The sequence below is a fragment of the Mobula hypostoma genome, chromosome 28 (assembly GCF_963921235.1).
Source record: "Mobula hypostoma chromosome 28, sMobHyp1.1, whole genome shotgun sequence".
NCBI lineage: Eukaryota > Metazoa > Chordata > Chondrichthyes > Myliobatiformes > Myliobatidae > Mobula > Mobula hypostoma.
Genome location: NC_086124.1, coordinates 36,802,498 through 36,820,921, shown reverse-complemented (window position 1 = coordinate 36,820,921; position 18,424 = coordinate 36,802,498). Strand labels below are relative to the sequence as shown.

At 53.1% G+C, this 18,424-nt stretch overlaps 1 protein-coding gene across 1 annotated transcript in view; it reads left to right on the top strand.

Moving 5' to 3' along the window:
- LOC134339113 (C-Jun-amino-terminal kinase-interacting protein 3-like) overlaps positions 1–18,424 on the top strand; it is a 74,445-nt gene that overhangs the window by 6,588 nt on the left and 49,433 nt on the right. Inside the window, 2 exon segments of the mRNA XM_063035436.1 lie at positions 8,861–8,930; positions 9,714–9,828. Coding sequence (XP_062891506.1) covers positions 8,861–8,930; positions 9,714–9,828 — 185 coding nt within the window.

Sequence of the window (18,424 nt, the reverse complement as noted above, 5' to 3'; positions counted from 1 at the left end):
GGGAGTTTGGTGGAACAGAGAGACCCAGGGATACAGTGCTGTGGGTCCCTGAGTCACAGGTAGATAGAGTAGTGAAGAAATCGATTGGCAAGCTGGGCTTCATCAGTCAGGGCACTGAGTACAGGAGTTGAGACGTTGTGTTGCAGTTGTACAAGACGTTGGTGAGGCCCCACTTGGAGTATTGTGTTCAGTTCTGGTCGCCCTGCTGTAGAAAAGGTGGCATTAAGATGGAATGTGGGGTGGGGCAGGAGAGTTTCACAGTGATGTTACAGAACAAGAGGGACTGGGCTGGCTAGAATTGTTTTCCCTAGAGCAATGGTGGTTGCAGGCTGAAATAACACAAACCATAACACAATACTTGAAAGAACACAATAAATATAAATGCATGTTAGGTTATATACAGAGATTGATTGTATGTGTTCAAAGTGAGGGTAGGCACAGGAGTCTGCCAGAGTTGCCGTGCATCCAATGTCGCCTCCAACCTCGTTCAAAATTGTCTCTTCACCCTTGAAATAACCCTCCACAAGTAATACCTGGGTTTTCTGGTACAGACCTGGGTTGCCAGACTTAAATGCCACAGATCTGGCCTTCAGCAGACGATGTACCTCTTGGTTCATCCACAGCTTTTGGTTTGGGAATGTACAGTAAGTCTTTGTAGACACACACTCATTCACACAGGTTTTAATGAAGTCGATAACAACTATAGCATGCTCATCCAGGTTTGAAGATGAATCCCTGAATACAGTCCATCCACCGATTCAAAGCAGTCCCGTGCTTCCCTTGTCCAAACCTTTTTGGTTCTCATTGCTGGTGCTGCAGTCTTCAGTCTCTGCCTATACTCAGGGAGTAGAAGTACAGCCAGGTGATCAGACTTCCCGAAGTGAGGGTGTGGAATAGCATGGTAGGCATTCTTGGATGGTGATGTGTTGTTTCCTCTGGTTTTGCAAGTGATCTGTTGATGGTAGTTGCTTAGTGATTTTTTTCAGAATGGCCCGGTTAAAATCTCCCAAAACGATGGTGAAGGCATTAGGGTGCGCTGTTTCATGTATGTTGATCACATTGTTCAGATCATCTAAAGCCTGCTTGACATTTGCCTGAGGTGGAATGTAAACTGCTACCAAAATGACCCCAGAGAACTCTCATGGTAAGTAAAAAGGATGGCACTTTGCTGCTAGATATTCCAGGTCTGGTGAGCAGAATTGGGACAGCACTGATATATCTGTGCACCAAGAAGAGTTGATCATGAGGCATACTCCTCCAACTCTGCTTTTGAGAGGCGTTATAAATCTATCCTGACGGTGTACAGTAAACCCATCGATCTGAATCGCTGCATCCGGTACGGAAGGGTTTACCCAGGGTTCCATGAAACAAAGGACACGTGCGGTCTTAACGTCCCTCTGATTCAGCACCCTAGCTCTGAGATCATCGATTTTATTCACCAGAGACTGCATGTTTGCCAGCAAGATAGTTGGTATAGGGAGTTTAAAACCCTATTGCCTTAAACGCACTTGTAACCCTGATCTACACCTGCACTTCCTCCGAGGTGTCCTACGTGGGTGCTTCCGACTCCCATCGGTGTTGTTTCCATTGGTTTTAAGCAGCGATAGTTTATTTAAAGGCATTAAGACATCTTTGTTGACTGTACTGACCTCGGAAGCAGTTGTACTTTTTAGCTGTATCAGGCTGAAACGGGAATATTTAATGGTATCCATTGAGAGTACTGCTGCTCCTTGGGACGCGCCTAGCGCCCCGGAAGAAGACTTCTATGCCCGCTTTGAAAGGGAGAACACAACTACAGCTGTGAAGATCCCTGTTGCACCTGATGACCCTGTGATCTCCATCATCAGGTGCAGCAGGCTGTCTTTAGAGAGGGTGAACCTTCGCAAGGTGGACGGTCCCGATGGAGTACTTGGTAAGACTCTGAAAACCTGCGCCATCCAACTAGCGGGAGTACTCAAGGACATTTTCAATCTCACACTGCTATGGGCAGAAGTTTCCACTTGCTTCAAAAAGGCAACAATTATACCAGTGCCGAAGAAGAATAATGTGGGCTGCCTTAATGACTATCGCCCGGTAGCACTCACGTCGACAGTGATGAAAAGCTTTGAGAAGTTGATCATGACTGGACTGAACTCCTGCCTCAGCAAGGACCTGGACCCATTGCAATTTGCCTGTCACCACAATAGGTCAACAGCAGACACAATCTCAGTGGCTCTCCACACGGCTTTAGACCACCTGGACAATACAAACACCTACATCAGGATGCTGTTCATTGACTATAGCTCAGCATTTAATACCATCATTCCCACAATCCTGATTGAGAATTTGCAGAACCTGGGCCTCTGTACCTCCCTCTGCAATTGGATCCTGGACTTCCTAATCGGAAGATCACAATCTGTGCAGATTGGTGATGACATATCGTCCTCCTCGCTGACGATCAACACTGGTGCACCTCCGGGGTGTGTGCTTAGCCCACTGCTCTACTCTCTCTATACACATGACTGTGTGGCTAGGCATAGCTCAAATACCATCTATAAACTTGCTGACGATACAACCATTGTTGGTAGAATCTCAGGTGGTGACGAGAGGGCGTACAGGAGTGAAGTATGCCAACTAGTGGAATGGTGCCACAGCAACAACCTGGCACTCACCGTCAGTAAGATGAAAGAGCTGATTGTGGATTTCAGGAAGGGTAAGACGAAGGAAAACATACCAATCCCCATAGAGGGATCAGAAGTGGAGAGAGTGAGCAGCTTCAAGTTCCTGGGTGTCAAGATCTCTGAGGATCTAACCTGGTCCCTACTTATTGATGCAGTTATAAAGAAGGCAAGATAGAGACTATAATTCATTAGGAGTTTGAAAAGATTTGGCATGTCAACAAATACACTCAAAAACTTCTATAGTTGTACTGTGGAGAGCATTTTGACAGGCTGCATCACTGTTTGGTATGGAGGGACTACTGCACAGGACTGAAAGAAGCTGCAGAAGGTTATAAATCTAGTCAGCTCCATCATGGGCACTAGCCTACAAAGTACCCAGGAGACCTTTCGGGAGCAGTGTCCCAGAAAGGCAGCGTCCATTATTAAGGGCCTCCAGCGCCCAGGGCAGCCCTTTTCTCCCTGTCACCATCAGGTAGGAGGTACAGAAGCCTGAAAGCTCACACTCAGCGATTCAGGAACAGCTTCTTCCCCTCTGCCATCCGATTCCTAAATGGACATTGAATCTTTGGACACTACCTCACTTTCTTTTTAATATACAGTATTTCTGTTTTTGCAGGTTTTAAAAAATCTATTCAATATACGTAATTGATTTACTTGTTTATTACTATTATTTTTATTTTATCTATTACTATTACCTTTTCTCTCTGCTGTATTATGTATTGCTTTGAACTGCTGCTGCTAAGTTAACAAATTTCATGTCACATGCTGGTGATAATAAACCTGATTCTGATTCTGAGTGTCTGTTCATTAGGTGATTGATTGTATGTGTACAAAGTGAGGATAGGCACAGGAGTGTCTGTGCATAGGGTGACTGACAGGAAATTATAAAGTAAAGGTGGTTGGGAGTATGGAGTGGTAGGTTACTGGGCGGAGGCATTGGTCGCCCTTACTGCTTGGGGAAAACAAACCTTTTGAATCTAATGGTCTCGGTGTGGATGCTTCGTAGCCTCCCCCCTGCTGGGAGTGAGACAAACAGTCCGTGAGCAGGGTGGGTGGGATCCTTCCCGATGTTACTGGCCCTTTTCCGGCACCTTTCTGTATCTCTGTTCCTGATGGTGGGTAGGCGGGTGCCAGTGATGTGTTGGGCAGTTTTGATTATCCGTTGCAGAGCCGTCATGTTCGACGCAGAGCGGTTTCCGTACCAAGCAGAGATGCAGCTTGTGAGAACAAAAGGACAAAGGTTTATGGTTAGAAATTGGCAGAGATATTGACAGTGAAAAAAGTTATCAGCATTTACAGAGGAATTTTGATTAGTTATGGCAGTGGGCCAAGGAATGGCAAATGCAGTTTAATTCGGATCAGTGTGAAGGGCTGCATTCAGGAAGACAAACCAGGGTTTCTCAATGAACTGCAGGGACCCTAGGGAGTGATGTAGATCAGAGGAACCCAGGGGTGCAGGAACATGGTTCCCTGAAAGTGGAGTCACAGGTAGACATGGACCCTGGGCAGTGTTTTAGAACAAAGGAATACAGGGAAACAGGGAAAAGGTTCCCTGAAAGTGGACTCACAGGTAGGAAGGGCAGTGAAATAGATGTTTGGAAATACTGTGACCAGTTCTGGTCACCCTGCTGTATGAAGCAGAGGGTAACAGTGGGAGTCTGTGTCTGAGACTGGAGACCCGTGACTTGGCGATGATTGGAAAATACTCAAAGCACTCCACTATTCGTCGTCTCCCTCTCTCCACCCGTCCCCCTCCCTTCCCTCAATCTCTCCACCCGTCCCCCTCCCTTCCCTCAATCTCTCCACTCGTCCCCCTCCCTCCCCTCAATCTCTCCACCCGTCCCCCTCCCTCCCCTCAATCTCTCCACCACTTCTCCACCCATGAGATGGATTACAGATCTGGAAAGGAAATGAGGACCGGAGTTGTGGGATGGGGTCCTATTGGGAGTGTGGATGGTGAGAAGGAAGGAGTAAGGGGGTGGGTCCCATTGGGAGTGAGGATGGTAGGTGTGAAGGAGAAGGGAGGGGGTCCAATTGGGAGTATGGGCAGTGGGAGTCAATGGGAAAAGGTGGATCCCAGTGGGAGTCCAGATGGTGGGAGTGAATGGGAAGGGCTGAGGTCCCATCAGGAATGTAGGCTGTCAGAAAAATCAGGAAGGGGTGGGGTCTCTCTCAGAAACCTTAAGTAAAGTTAAATTTAAGTAAATTTAATTTTAAACTTAAATTTTACCAAAACTATATGCAATACTCCAAATTTGGCCTCATCTACTGTGCTGTACTATTCTATGTTCTATGTTTATGTTCTAAAGTGGAGCCACAGGTAGAAAGGGCAGTGAAGTAGATGTTTGGGAATATTGTGCCCAGTTCTGGTCACCCTGCTGTATGAAACAGAGGGTAACAGTGGGAGTTTGTGTCTGAGACTGGAGACCCGTGACTTGGCGATGATTGGAAAATACTCAAAGCACTCGGGAGTTCAGGCAGAGTCCATCTATTCTCCCTCATTGAAGCCTGTCAAATATTGAAAGGCCTGGATAGACAGGATGTTTCCCATAGTGGGGAAGTGAAGATCAATGTCAATCATCCTGTCAATCAGTTGATCCTCACAATCAATCATCCCTCCAATCCGAATGTACTCCCTCCACCACGACTCTTTCCCTTCTGCATGCAAACCAATTCTGAATCCACCTGGCCAAACTTCCCTGGATCCCATGCCTTCTGACTTTCTGAATAAGCCTACCGTGTGGAACCTTGTCAAATGCCTTACTAAAATCCATATAGATCACATCCATTGCACTACCCTCATCTATATGCCTGGTCACCTCCTCAAAGAACTCTATCAGGCTTGTTAGACATGATCTGCCCTTCACAAAGCCATGCTGACTGTCCCTGATCAGACCATGATTCTCTAAATGCCCAGAGATCCTATCTCTAAGAATCTTTTCCAACAGCTTTCCCATAACAGACGTAAGGCTCACTGGTCTATAATTACCCGGACTATCCCTACTTTAAGGGATCTGTTCTGGAATCCCCACTCTTTGTGATTTTTATAAACGACTTGGATGAGGAAGTGGAGGGATGGGGTTAGTAAATTTGCTGATGACAAATTTAAGAGACTTTGAGGACTTAAATTTTACTTAAATCAGTCACCATTGAGGACCTCGCTCACTTCCACAGCCTCCAGGCACATCTTCCCACCATTATCTCTAATCGGTCCTACCTTCACTCCTGCCATCCTTTTGTTCTTCACATAATTGAAGAATGCCTTGGGGTTTTCCTTTACCCTACTCGGCAAGGCCTTCTCATGCCCCCTTCTTGCTCTTCTCAGCCCTTAAGCTCCTTTCTTGCTACCCTATATTCCTCAATAGACCCATCTGATCCTTGCTTCCTAAACCTCATGTTCTTCCACCTGACCAGATTTTCCACCTCACTTGTCACCCATAGTTCCTTCACCCTACCATTTTTTGTCTTCCTCACCGGGACAAATTTATCTTTTCCCTGTATCCCTTTGTTCCGCTTACAAGGGTAAGTGCCGGGAGGGAGATCGGTGGGAAGGGATTGGGTGGGACGAATGGACAAGGGAGTCACCTAGGGAGCGATCCCTGCGGAAAGCAGAAAGAGGTGGGGAGGGAAAGATGTGTTTGGTGGTGGGATCGCGTTGGAGGTGTTGGAAGTTACAGAGAATTATTTGTTGGACCTGGAGGCCGGTGGTGTGGTAGGTGAGGACAAGGGGAACCCTATTCCTAGTGGGGTGGCGGGAGGATGGGGTGAGAGCAGATGTGTGTGAAATGGGAGAGATGCGTTTGAGAGCAGAGTTGATGGTGGGGGAAGGGAAGCCCCTTTCTTTAAAAAAGGAAGACATCTCCTTTGTCCTGGAATGAAAAGCCTCATCCTGAGAGCAGATGTGGCGGAGACGGAGGAATTGCGAGAAGGGGATGGTATTTTTGCAAGAAACAGGGTGGGAAGAGGAATACACATAAAAGTTGCTGGTGAACGCAGCAGGCCAGGCAGCATCTCTAGGAAGAGGTGCAGTTGACGTTTCAGGCCGAGACCCTTCGTCAGGAAGAGGAATAGTCCAGATAGCCGTGAGAGTCCGTAGGCTTATAGTAGACATCAGTAGATAAGCTGTCTCCAGAAATAGAGACAGAAAGATCAAGAAAGGGGAGGGAGGTTTCAGAAATGGACCAGGTAAATTTGAGGGCAGGGTGAAAGTTGGAGGCAAAGTTAATAAAGTCAACGAGCTCAGCATGAATGCAGGAAGCAGCGCCAATGCAGTCGTCAATGTAGCGAAGGAAAAGTGGGGGACAGATACCAGAATAGGCACGGAACATAGACTGTTCCACAAAGCCAACAAAAAGGCAGGCATAGCTCGGACCCATACGGGTGCCCATGGCTACACCTTTAGTTTGGAGGAAGTGGGAGGAGCCAAAGGAGAAATCATTAAGAGTAAGGACTAATTCCGCTAGATGGAGGAGAGTGGTGGTAGAGGGAAACTGGTTAGGTCTGGAATCCAAAAAGAAGTGGAGAGCTTTGAGAACTTCCTGGTGGGGGATGGAAGTATATAGGGACTGGACATCCATGGTGAAAATAAGGCGGTGGGGGCCAGGGAACTTAAAATCATTGAAAAAATTCAGAGCGTGAGAAGTGTCACAAGGATATTGCCTGGATTGGGGAGCACGCCTTATGAGAATAGGTTGAGTGAACTCGGCCTTTTCTCCTTGGAGTGACGAGGATGAGAGGTGACCTGATAGAGGTGTATAAGATGATGAGAGGCATTGATCGTGTGGATAGTCAGAGGCTTTTTCCCAGGGCTAAAATGGCTAACACGAGAGGGCACAGTTTTAAGGAGCTTCGAAGTAGGTTCAAGGGGGATGTCAGGGGTAAGTTTTTCCACACACAGAGTGGTGGGTGTCTGGAATGCACTGCTAGCAAAGGTGGTAGAGGTGGATACAATGGGGTCTCTTAAGAGCCTCTAAGATAGGTACATGGAGCTTGGAAAAATAAAGGGCTGTGTACTAGGGAAATTCTAGGCAGTTTCTAGAGTAGGTTACATGGTTGGGAGAGGCAAGGAGGGGGAGAAGAGAAGGAGAGGTTTATAGGGAGGTAGAGGCAGGGAAGGGAAAAGGAGGAGGGGTTTATAGGGAAGTAGAGGCAGGGGAGAAGAGGTGGAGAGGTTTATAGGGAGGGAGAGGGGAGAAGGGGTTTATGGAGAGGGAGGAGGGGCTTAGAGGGAGGTAGAGGTAAGGACGGGGAGAAAGGATTTATATGGAGGGAGGAGGGGTTTATAGAGAGAGAGGGAGGGGTTTGTAGGGAGACAGAGGGGAGAAGGGGTTTATAGGGAGGGAAGAGGGAGGTAGAGGTAAGGACGGGGAGAAAGGATTTGTATGGAGGGAGAAAGGGGGAGGAGGGGTTTGTTGGGAGGTGGAGAAGGGGAGAGAGGGGAGAAGGGGTTTGGAGGGAGAAGAGGTTTGTAGGGAGGTGGAGGTAGGGGAGAGAGAGAGGAGAGAAAGGGTTTGTAGGGAGGTAGAGGTAGGGGAGAGAGAGGGGAGAAGGGGTTTATAGGGAGGGAAGAGGGAGGTAGAGGTAAGGACGGGGAGAAAGGATTTATATGGAGGGAAAAAGGGGAGGAGGGGTTTGTCGGGAGGTGGAGGAAGGGGAGAGAGAGGGGAGAAGGGGTTTGGAGGGAGAAGGGGTTTGTAGGGAGGTGGAAGTAGGGGAGAGAGAGAGGAGAGAAGGGGTTTGTAGGGAGGTAGAGGTAAGGAGAGAGAGAGAGGGGAGAAGGGCTTTGTAGGAAGGGAGAGAGGAGGGGGAACTGTTCACACCACTCCATATTAGGATACATCCCTGTTCTTCCGGAAGACTGGCACCGGGATTCAAGTCCGACACACCCTCCCCCCCCACCCCCTCCCTTCACCAGTCATACACCATCCCACCTTGGAATTGCATCGATTGCCTCATCCCTTCACAACCCCTTACCACCCCAAGTCTGATCCCCGGGACCCAGACCCCGAATGCGACCCTTCCCTAAACTGAAGTACTAAATCCCCTCTCCAATGTGTCCCCCCCCAACTCCCCTCCTCACTGTATACCCCCAACAACCCTCCACACCATCACCCCCACCCCGTCTCTCCCCTGAAGGGGGTTTCAGGAGCAGAGTCTTGAGTCCAGCCAGACTAACTTTCCCCCTCCCTGGTGTCGTGCAGGCAAGGAAAGAACTCTCGGGATGAATCTGAACTCTCCGGACAAGATCAAGGATATTCGGAGCCTGGTCCGGTGAGTGTGCTGGGAGCAGTTGTTGGTGATCAATGGTATGCGTATCTACCCTACCCCTCCCACTGCGGTGGAGAGTGCTCGGCGTTGGGTGCGAATCTCTGTGGGGTCGGTGGTATGAGCAGTGTGGTCTAGAGATTGATGTTCTATTTTGTGTGTTTCTTCTCTCCATCTACCCTTCCCCTGCAACTCCCTCTCCTCTTCCCCTTCCAACCCCCTCTCCCCTTCCCCCTGCAAACCCCCTCCCCTCCCTTGCAACCCCCTCCCCTCCCTTGCAACCCCCTCCCCTCCCTTGCAACCCCCTCTCCCCTCCCCCTGCGACCCCCTCTCCCCTCCCCCTGTGACCCCCTCTCCCCTTCCCCCTGCGACCCCCTCACCCCACCCCTTCCCCCTGCGACCCCCTCACCCCTTCCCCCTGCGACCCCTTCTCCCCTTCCCCCTGCGACCCCCTCTCCCCTTCCCCATGACCCCCTCTCTCCTTCCCCGTGACCCCCCTCTCCCCTTCCCCCCGCAACCCCCTCTCCCTTTCCCCTCCCCCTGCAACCCCCTCTCCCCTTCCCCCTGTGACCCCCCCTCCCCTGCGACCCCCCCTCCCCTCTCCCCTCCCCTGCGACCCCCTCTCCCTCTCCCCCTGCGACCCCCTCTAACCTCTCCCCTCCCCCTCCCCCTGCAACCCCCTCTCCCTTTCCACTCCCCCTGCAACCCCCTCTCCCCTCCCCCTGCAACCCCTCTCCCCTCTCCCCTTCCCCCTCCCCCCACTCCCCCCTCCCTCCTTGCCCACCCCAGTCAGAGGAGGAAGTAACTCCCTTAGCTGAGACACCCCCAACCCCAGCAACTCACTCACTCCCCCAAGACTTAAGCCATCTCTCCCTGAGCCCCAGCATCTATCCCCACTCCCCAGGTGAGTTGCTCCTTGGGGAGGGGAGGAGGTGTGTGCTGTGTTGGTGTCTCTCTGACACCAGCACCCCTCGTACGACACAGAACCGTGCAGAGCAACTTCAGGTGTGTCGCCCAGAGTGTCTGTGCTGACCACAATCAATAATCACAGTAAAACCCTTCTGCGTACACCTTGTCCGTGTCCCCCCACACACCGTGTCCATGTTCCCCCGACTCCACGCACCCCGCGCCCATGTGCCCCCGGCTCCCCTCCACACCGCGTCCATGTGCCCCCGGCTCCCCTCCACACCGCATCCATGTGCCCCCGGCTCCCCTCCACACCGCATCCATGTGCCCCCGGCTCCCCTCCACACTGCGTCCATGTGCCCCCGGCTCCACGCACCCCTCGCCCATGTGCCCCCGGCTCCCCTCCACACCGCGTCCATGTGCCCCCGGCTCCCCTCCACACCACGTCCATGTGCCCCCGGCTCCCCTCCACACCGCGTCCATGTACCCCCAGCCCCCCGCACCCCGCGTCCATGTGCCCCCAGCTCCCCACGTCCATGTACCCCCGCTCCCCTCCACACCGCGTCCATGTTCCCCCAGCTCCCCACGTCCATGTACCCCTGGTTCCCCTCTACACCGCGTCCATGTTCCCCCAGCTCCCCACATCCATGTACCCCCGGCTCCCCTCCACCCCGTGTCCATGTGCCCCCGGCTCCCCTCCACCCCGCGTCCATGTGCCCCCGGCTCCCCTCCACCCCGCGTCCATGTACCCCCGGCTCCCCACACCCCACGTCCATGTACCCTCCCGGCTCCCCTCCACCCCACGTCCATGTGCCCCCAGCTCCCCTCCACACCACGTCCATGTACCCCCGGCTCCCCTCTACACCACGTCCATGTACCCCCGGCTCCCCTCTACACCACGTCCATGTACCCCCGGCTCCGCTCCACACCACGTCCATGTACCCCTGGCTCCCCACACCCCACGTCCATGTGCCCTCGGCTCCCCTCCACACTGCGACCATGTGCCCCCAGCTCCCCTCCACACCGCGACCATGTGCCCCCGGCTCCCCTCCACACCGCGACCATGTGCCCCCGGCTCCCCGCACACTACGTCCATGTGCCCCCGGCTCCCCTCCACACGGCGTCCATGTGCCCCCGGCTCCCCGCACACTACGTCCATGTGCCCCCGGCTCCCCTCCACACGGCGTCCATGTGCCCCCGGCTCCCCTCCACACGGCGTCCATGTGCCCCCGGCTCCCCGCACACCACGTCCATGTGCCCCCGGCTCCCCTCCACACCGCGACCATGTACCCCCAGCTCCTCACGACCATGTGCCCCCGGCTCCCCTCCACACAGCAACCATGTGCCCCCGGCTCCCCTCCACCCCGCGGCCATGTGCCCCCGGCTCCCCGCACACCACGTCCATGTGCCCCCGGCTCCCCTCCACCCCGCGTCCATGTGCCCCCGGCTCCCCTCCACCCCGCGTCCATGTGCCCCCGGCTCCCCGCACACCACGTCCATGTGCCCCCGGCTCCCCTCCACCCCACGTCCATGTGCCCCCGGCTCCCCTCCACCCCGCGTCCATGTGCCCCCGGCTCCCCTCCACCCCGCGTCCATGTGCCCCCAGCTCCCTGCACACCGCGTCCATGTGCCCCCGGCTCCCCTCCACACCACGTCCATGTGCCCCCGGCTCCCCTCCACAACACGTCCATGTGCCCCCGGCTCCCCTCCACACCGCGTCCATGTGCCCCCGGCTCCCCTCCACAACACGTCCATGTGCCCCCAGCTCCCCTCCACCCCGCGTCCATGTATCCCCGGCTCCCCTCCACACCACGTCCATGTGCCCCCAGCTCCCCTCCACCCCGCGAACATGTGCCCCCGGCTCCCCGCACACCACGTCCATGTGCCCCCGGCTCCCCTCCACCCCGCGTCCATGTGCCCCCGGCTCCCCTCCACACCGCGTCCATGTGCCCCCGGCTCCCCTCCACACCACGTCCATGTGCCCCCGGCCTCCCTCCACACCACGTCCATGTGCCCCCGGCTCCCCTCCATCCCGCGTCCATGTATCCCCGGCTCCCCTCTCCATGTTCCCCCAGCTCCCCTCCACACCGCGTCCATGTTCCCCAGGCTCTCTGCACACCGCGTCCATGTTCCCCAGGCTCCCCGCTCCCTGCAAGCCATGTGCCCCAGGCTCCCCGCAAGCCATGTGCCCCAGCGCCCCTCCACACCGCGTCCACGAACCCCCGGCTCCCTGCACACCGCGTCCATGTGCCCCCGGCTCCCTGCACACCGCGACCATGTGCCCCCGGCTCCCCTCCACCCCGCGTCCATGTGCCCCCGGCTCCCCTCCACACCACGTCCATGTGCCCCCGGCTCCCCTCCACACCGCGACCATGTGCCCCCGGCTCCCCTCCACCCCGCGTCCATGTGCCCCCGGCTCCCTTCCACCCCGCGTCCATGTGCCCCCGGCTCCCCTCCACACCACGTCCATGTGCCCCCAGCTCCCCTCCACACCACGTCCATGTGCCCCCGGCCTCCCTCCACACCACGTCCATGTGCCCCCGGCTCCCCTCCACAACACGTCCATGTGCCCCCGGCTCCCCTCCACACCACGTCCATGTGCCCCAGCGCCCCTCCACACCGCGTCCACGAACCCCCGGCTCCCTGCACACCGCGTCCATGTGCCCCCGGCTCCCTGCACACCGCGACCATGTGCCCCCGGCTCCCCTCCACCCCACGTCCATGTGCCCCCGGCCTCCCTCCACACCACATCCATGTGCCCCCGGCTCCCCTCCACACCACGTCCATGTGCCCCCGGCTCCCCTCCACACCGCGACCATGTGCCCCCGGCTCCCCTCCACCCCGCGTCCATGTGCCCCCGGCTCCCCGCACACCACGTCCATGTGCCCCCGGCTCCCCTCCACCCCGCGTCCATGTGCCCCCGGCTCCCCTCCACCCCGCGTCCATGTGCCCCCGGCTCCCTGCACACCACGTCCATGTGCCCCCGGCTCCCCTCCACCCCGCGTCCATGTGCCCCCGGCTCCCCTCCACACCACGTCCATGTGCCCCCGGCTCCCCTCCACAACACGTCCATGTGCCCCCAGCTCCCCTCCACCCCGCGTCCATGTGCCCCCGGCTCCCCTCCACACCGCGTCCATGTGCCCCCGGCTCCCCTCCACACCGCGACCATGTGCCCCCGGCTCCCCTCCACCCCGCGTCCATGTGCCCCCGGCTCCCCTCCACACCACGTCCATGTGCCCCCGGCTCCCCTCCACACCACGTCCATGTGCCCCCGGCCTCCCTCCACACCACGTCCATGTGCCCCCGGCTCCCCTCCACAACACGTCCATGTGCCCCCAGCTCCCCTCCACCCCGCGTCCATGTATCCCCGGCTCCCCTCCACCCCGCGTCCATGTGCCCCCGGCTCCCCGCACACCACGTCCATGTGCCCCCGGCTCCCCTCCACACCACGTCCATGTGCCCCCGGCTCCCCTCCACACCACGTCCATGTGCCCCCGGCTCCCCTCCACCCCGCGTCCATGTGCCCCCGGCTCCCCTCCACACCACGTCCATGTGCCCCCGGCCTCCCTCCACACCACGTCCATGTGCCCCCAGCTCCCCTCCATCCCGCGTCCATGTATCCCCGGCTCCCCTCTCCATGTTCCCCCAGCTCCCCTCCACACCGCGTCCATGTTCCCCAGGCTCTCTGCACACCGCGTCCATGTTCCCCAGGCTCCCCGCTCCCTGCAAGCCATGTGCCCCAGGCTCCCCGCAAGCCATGTGCCCCCAGCTCCCCTCCACACCGCGTCCACGAACCCCCAGCTCCCCGCACACCGCGTCCATGTGCCCCCAGCTCCCCGTGCACCGCATCTTAAGTGTCCCTGCTCCCTGCAAGCCATGTCTGTATCCTTCGGTTCCGTACATATCATATATATATAGAGAGAGATATAAATAACCATATAACAATTACAGCATGGAAACAGGCCATCTCGGCCCTACTAGTCCGTGCCGAACTCTTATTCTCACCTAGTCCCACCGACCTGCACTCAGCCCATAACCCTCCATTCCTTTCCTGTCCATATATCTATCCAATTTAACTTTAAATGACAACATCGAACCTGCCTCAACCACTTCTGCTGGAAGCTCGTTCCACACAGCTACCACTCTCTGAGTAAAGAAGTTCCCCCTCATGTTACCCCTAAACTTTTGCCCTTTAACTCTCAACTCATGTCCTCTTGTTTGAATCTCCCCCACTCTCAATGGAAAAAGCCTATACACGTCAACTCTATCAATCCCCCTTATAATTTTAAACACCTCTATCAAGTCCCCCCTCAACCTTCTACGTTCCAAAGAATAAAGACCTAACTTGTTTAACCTTTCTCTGTAACTTAGGAGATGAAACCCAGGCAACATTTTAGTAAACCTCCTCTGTACTCTCTCAATTTTATTGACATCTTTCCTGTAGTTCAGTGACCAGAACTGTACACACTACTCCAAATTTGGCCTTACCAATGCCTTATACAATTTCAACATTACATCCCAACTCCTAAACTCATTGCTCTGATTAATAAAGGCCAGCATACCAAAAGCTTTCTTCACCACCCTATCCACATGAGATTCCACTTTCGGGGAACTATGCACCATTATCCCTAGATCCCTCTGTCCTACAAGCATTCTTCAATGCTCTACCATTTACCATGTATGTCCTATTTTGATTAGTCCTACCAAAATGTAGCACCTCACATTTTTCAGCATGAAACTCCATCGGCCATCTTCCAGCCCACTCTTCTAACTGGCCTAAATCTTTCTGCAAGCTTTGAAAACTTACTTCATTATCCACAACGCCACCTATTTTAGTATCATCTGCATACTTACTAATCCAATTTACCACCCCATCATCTAGATCATTAATATATACGACAAACAACACTGGACCCAGTACAGATCCCTGAGGCACACCACTAGTCACTGGCCTCTAATCTGACAAACAGTTATCCACCACTACTCTCTGGTGTCTCCCATCCAGCCACTGCTGAATCCATTTTACTACTTCAATATTAATGCCTAACGATTGAACCTTCCGTGTGGAACCTTGTCAAAGGCCTTACTGAAGTCCATATAGACAACATCCACCGCTTTACCCTCGTCAACTTTCCTAGTAACCTCATCAAAAAATTCAATAACATTTGTCAAACATGGCCTTCCACACACAAATACATGTTGACTCTTCCTAATCAGACCGTCTATCCAGATAATTATATATACCATCTCTAAGAATACTTTCCATCAATTTACCCACCGCTGACGTCAAACTCACAGGCCAATAATTGCTAGTTTACTCTTAGAACCCTTTTTAAACAATGGAAACAATGGAACCACATGAGCAACATGCCAATCCTCTGGCACCATCCCTGTTTCTAATGACATTTGAAATATTTCTGTCAGAGCCCTTGCTGTTTCCACACTAACTTCCCTCAAGGTCCTGGGGAATATCTTGTCCAGACATTTTTTAAAATGTTTTTTAAAAAAATAAAAAAAAAACTTGACCCTCACATCTCATGCACTTTGCTCTTCTCAGCTGAAGTACATGCCCTCTGATATTAGACATTTCCACCCTGGGGAAACAGATATCGTCTGTCCACTCTATCTGTGCCTCTCAATCTTATAAACATCTCTCAGATCTGCCACTCCAGAGAAAACAACCCAAGTTTGTCCACCCTCTTCTCGTAGCTCATGCCCTCTAATCCAGGCAGCATCCTGGTGAACCTCTTCTGCAGCCTCTCCAAATGCCCCCCACACACACTCTGTACCGTGGAGACCAAAACTGCACACAATACTCCGAGTATTTGACCGGAGGTTTATATGGCTGCAATGTGGCTTCCTGACTCTTATACTCAACACCCCGGCCGATGAAAGCACGACTTCCTTACCGCCCTGCCTGCTTGTGCGGCCACTTTCATGGAGCTGGCGTCTCTGTACATCAACGCTGCTTAGGGTCCTGCCATTAACTGTGTCCCATCCCTTTACACTTCATCTTGCAGAGGGTTAAACTCCCTCTGCCATCTCTCTGCCCTAATCTACTGTGTACAGCACTTTTTCCTTTGGCAATCTTCTATACTTTCTAACCCACCTGTCTACATCTTCACCCAGGTCATTTACATACATCATGAACAGCAGAGGTCCCAGCACAGATCCTTGTGGAACACCACCAGTCACAGACCTCCATCAAATAAGTCCCATCAAACACTATCCTCTGTCTTCAGTGGGCAGGCCAACTCTGAATTCAAACCACCAGTTCACAGTGGAGCCCAAGAGGATCGAACTTGAAGGCAGAGTACAGGGTTAGTGACAAGATTCCTAGCAGTCTGGAGGACCAGCTGGATCTCAGGGTCCACCTCCTTCGATCCCTCAGAGTTGCCAGGCAAATTGGCAGGGTTGTTCAGGTGGCCTATAGTGTGCTGGCCTTCAAAATCGGGGCACTGAGTTCAAGAGTTGGGAGGTAATGTTGCATCGTTTAATACCCTGGTTAGAAAACACTTGGTGTATTGTAGCAACACACATCAAAGTTGCTGGTGAACGCAGCAGGCCAAGCAGCATCTATAGGAAGAGGTGCAGTCGACGTTTCAGGCTGAGACCCTTCGTCATTCCTCTTCCTATAGATGCTGCTTGGCCTGCTGCGTTCATCAGCAACTTTGATGTGTGTTGCTTGAATTTCCAGCATCTGCAGAATTCCTGTTACTTGGTGTATTGTGTTCAGTTCTGATCTCGTCGTAACAGGGAGCTTCAGAGAGGGCGTGGAGGAGATTTACCGGGATGCTGCCCAGATCAGAGAATGAGTCTTATGAAGAAAGGTTGAGCAAGCCAGGGCTTTTGTCTTTAGAAACATAGAAAACATGCAGCACAATACAGACCTTTCGGCCCACAAAGCTGTGTCGAACATGTCCCTAACTTAGAACTACCTAGGCTTTACCCATAGCCCTCCCTTTTTCTAAGCTCCATGTAGCCATCCAGGAATCTCTTAAAAGACCCTATCATTTCCACCTCCACCGCTGCCGCCGGCAGCCCACTCCACACACTCACCACCCTCTGCGTAAAAAAACTTACCCCTGACATCTCCTCTGTACCTACTTCTCCTCTGTACCTACTTCCAAGCACCTTAAAACTGTGCCCTCTCATGCGAGCCATTTCAGCCCTGGGGAAAAGCCTCTGACTATCCATAGAACCATAGAAACTACAGCACAGAAACAGGCCCTTTGGCCCTTCTTGGCTGTGCGGAACCATTTTCTGCCTAGTCCCACTGACCTGCACACGGACCATATCCCTCCATACACCTCCCATCCATGTATCTGTCCAATTTATTCTTAAATGTTAAAAAAGAACCCGCATTTACCACCTCGTCTGGCAGCTCATTCCATACTCCCACCACTCTCTGTGTGAAGAAGCCCCCCCTAATGTTCCCTTTAAACTTTTCCCCCCTCACCCTTAACCCATGTCCTCTGGTTTTTTTCTCCCCTTGCCTCAGTGGAAAAAGCCTGCTTGCATTCACTCTATCTATACCCATCATAATTTTATATCTCTATCAAATCTCCCCTCATTCTTCTACGCTCCAGGGAATAAAGTCCTAACCTATTCAACCTTTCTTTGTAACTGAGTTTCTCAAGTCCCAGCAACATCCTTGTAAACCTTCTCTGCACTCTTTCAACCTTATTTATATCCTTCCTGTAATTTGGTGACCAAAACTGAACACAATACTCCAGATTCGGCCTCACCAATGCCTTATACAACCTCATCATAACATTCCAGCTCTTATACTCAATACTTCGATTAATAAAGGCCAATGTACCAAAAGCTCTCTTTACGACCCTATCTACCTGTGACGACACTTTTAGGGAATTTTGTATCTGTATTCCCAGATCCCTCTGTTCTACTGCACTCCTCAGTGCCTTACCATTAACCCTGTATGTTCTACCTTGGTTTGTCCTTCCAACATGCAATACCTCACACTTGTCAGTATTAAACTCCATCTGCCATTTTTCAGCCCATTTTTCCAGCTGGTCCAAGTCCCTCTGCAGGCTCTGAAAACCTTCCTCACTGTCTACTACACCTCCAATCTTTGTATCATCAGCAAACTTGCTGATCCAATTTAGCACATTATCATCCAGATCATTGATATAGATGACAAATAACAATGGACCCAGCACTGATCCCTGTGGCTCACCACTACTCACAGGCTTCCACTCAGAGAAGCAATTCTCTACCACCACTCTCTGGCTTCTTCCATTGAGCCAATGTCTAATGCAATTTACCACCTCTCCATGTATACCTAGCGACTGAATTTTCCTAACTAACCTCCCGTGCGGGACCTTGTCAAAGGCCTTACTGAAGTCCATGTAGACAATATCCACTGCCTTCCCTTCATCCACTTTCCTGGTAACCTCCTCGAAAAACTCCAACAGATTGGTCAAACATGACCTACCACGCACAAAGCCATGTTGACTCTCCCTAATAAGCCCCTGTCTATCCAAATGCTTGTAGATTCTGTCTCTTAGTACTCCCTCCAATAACTTACCTACTACTGACGTTAAACTCACCGGCCTATAATTTCCTGGATTACT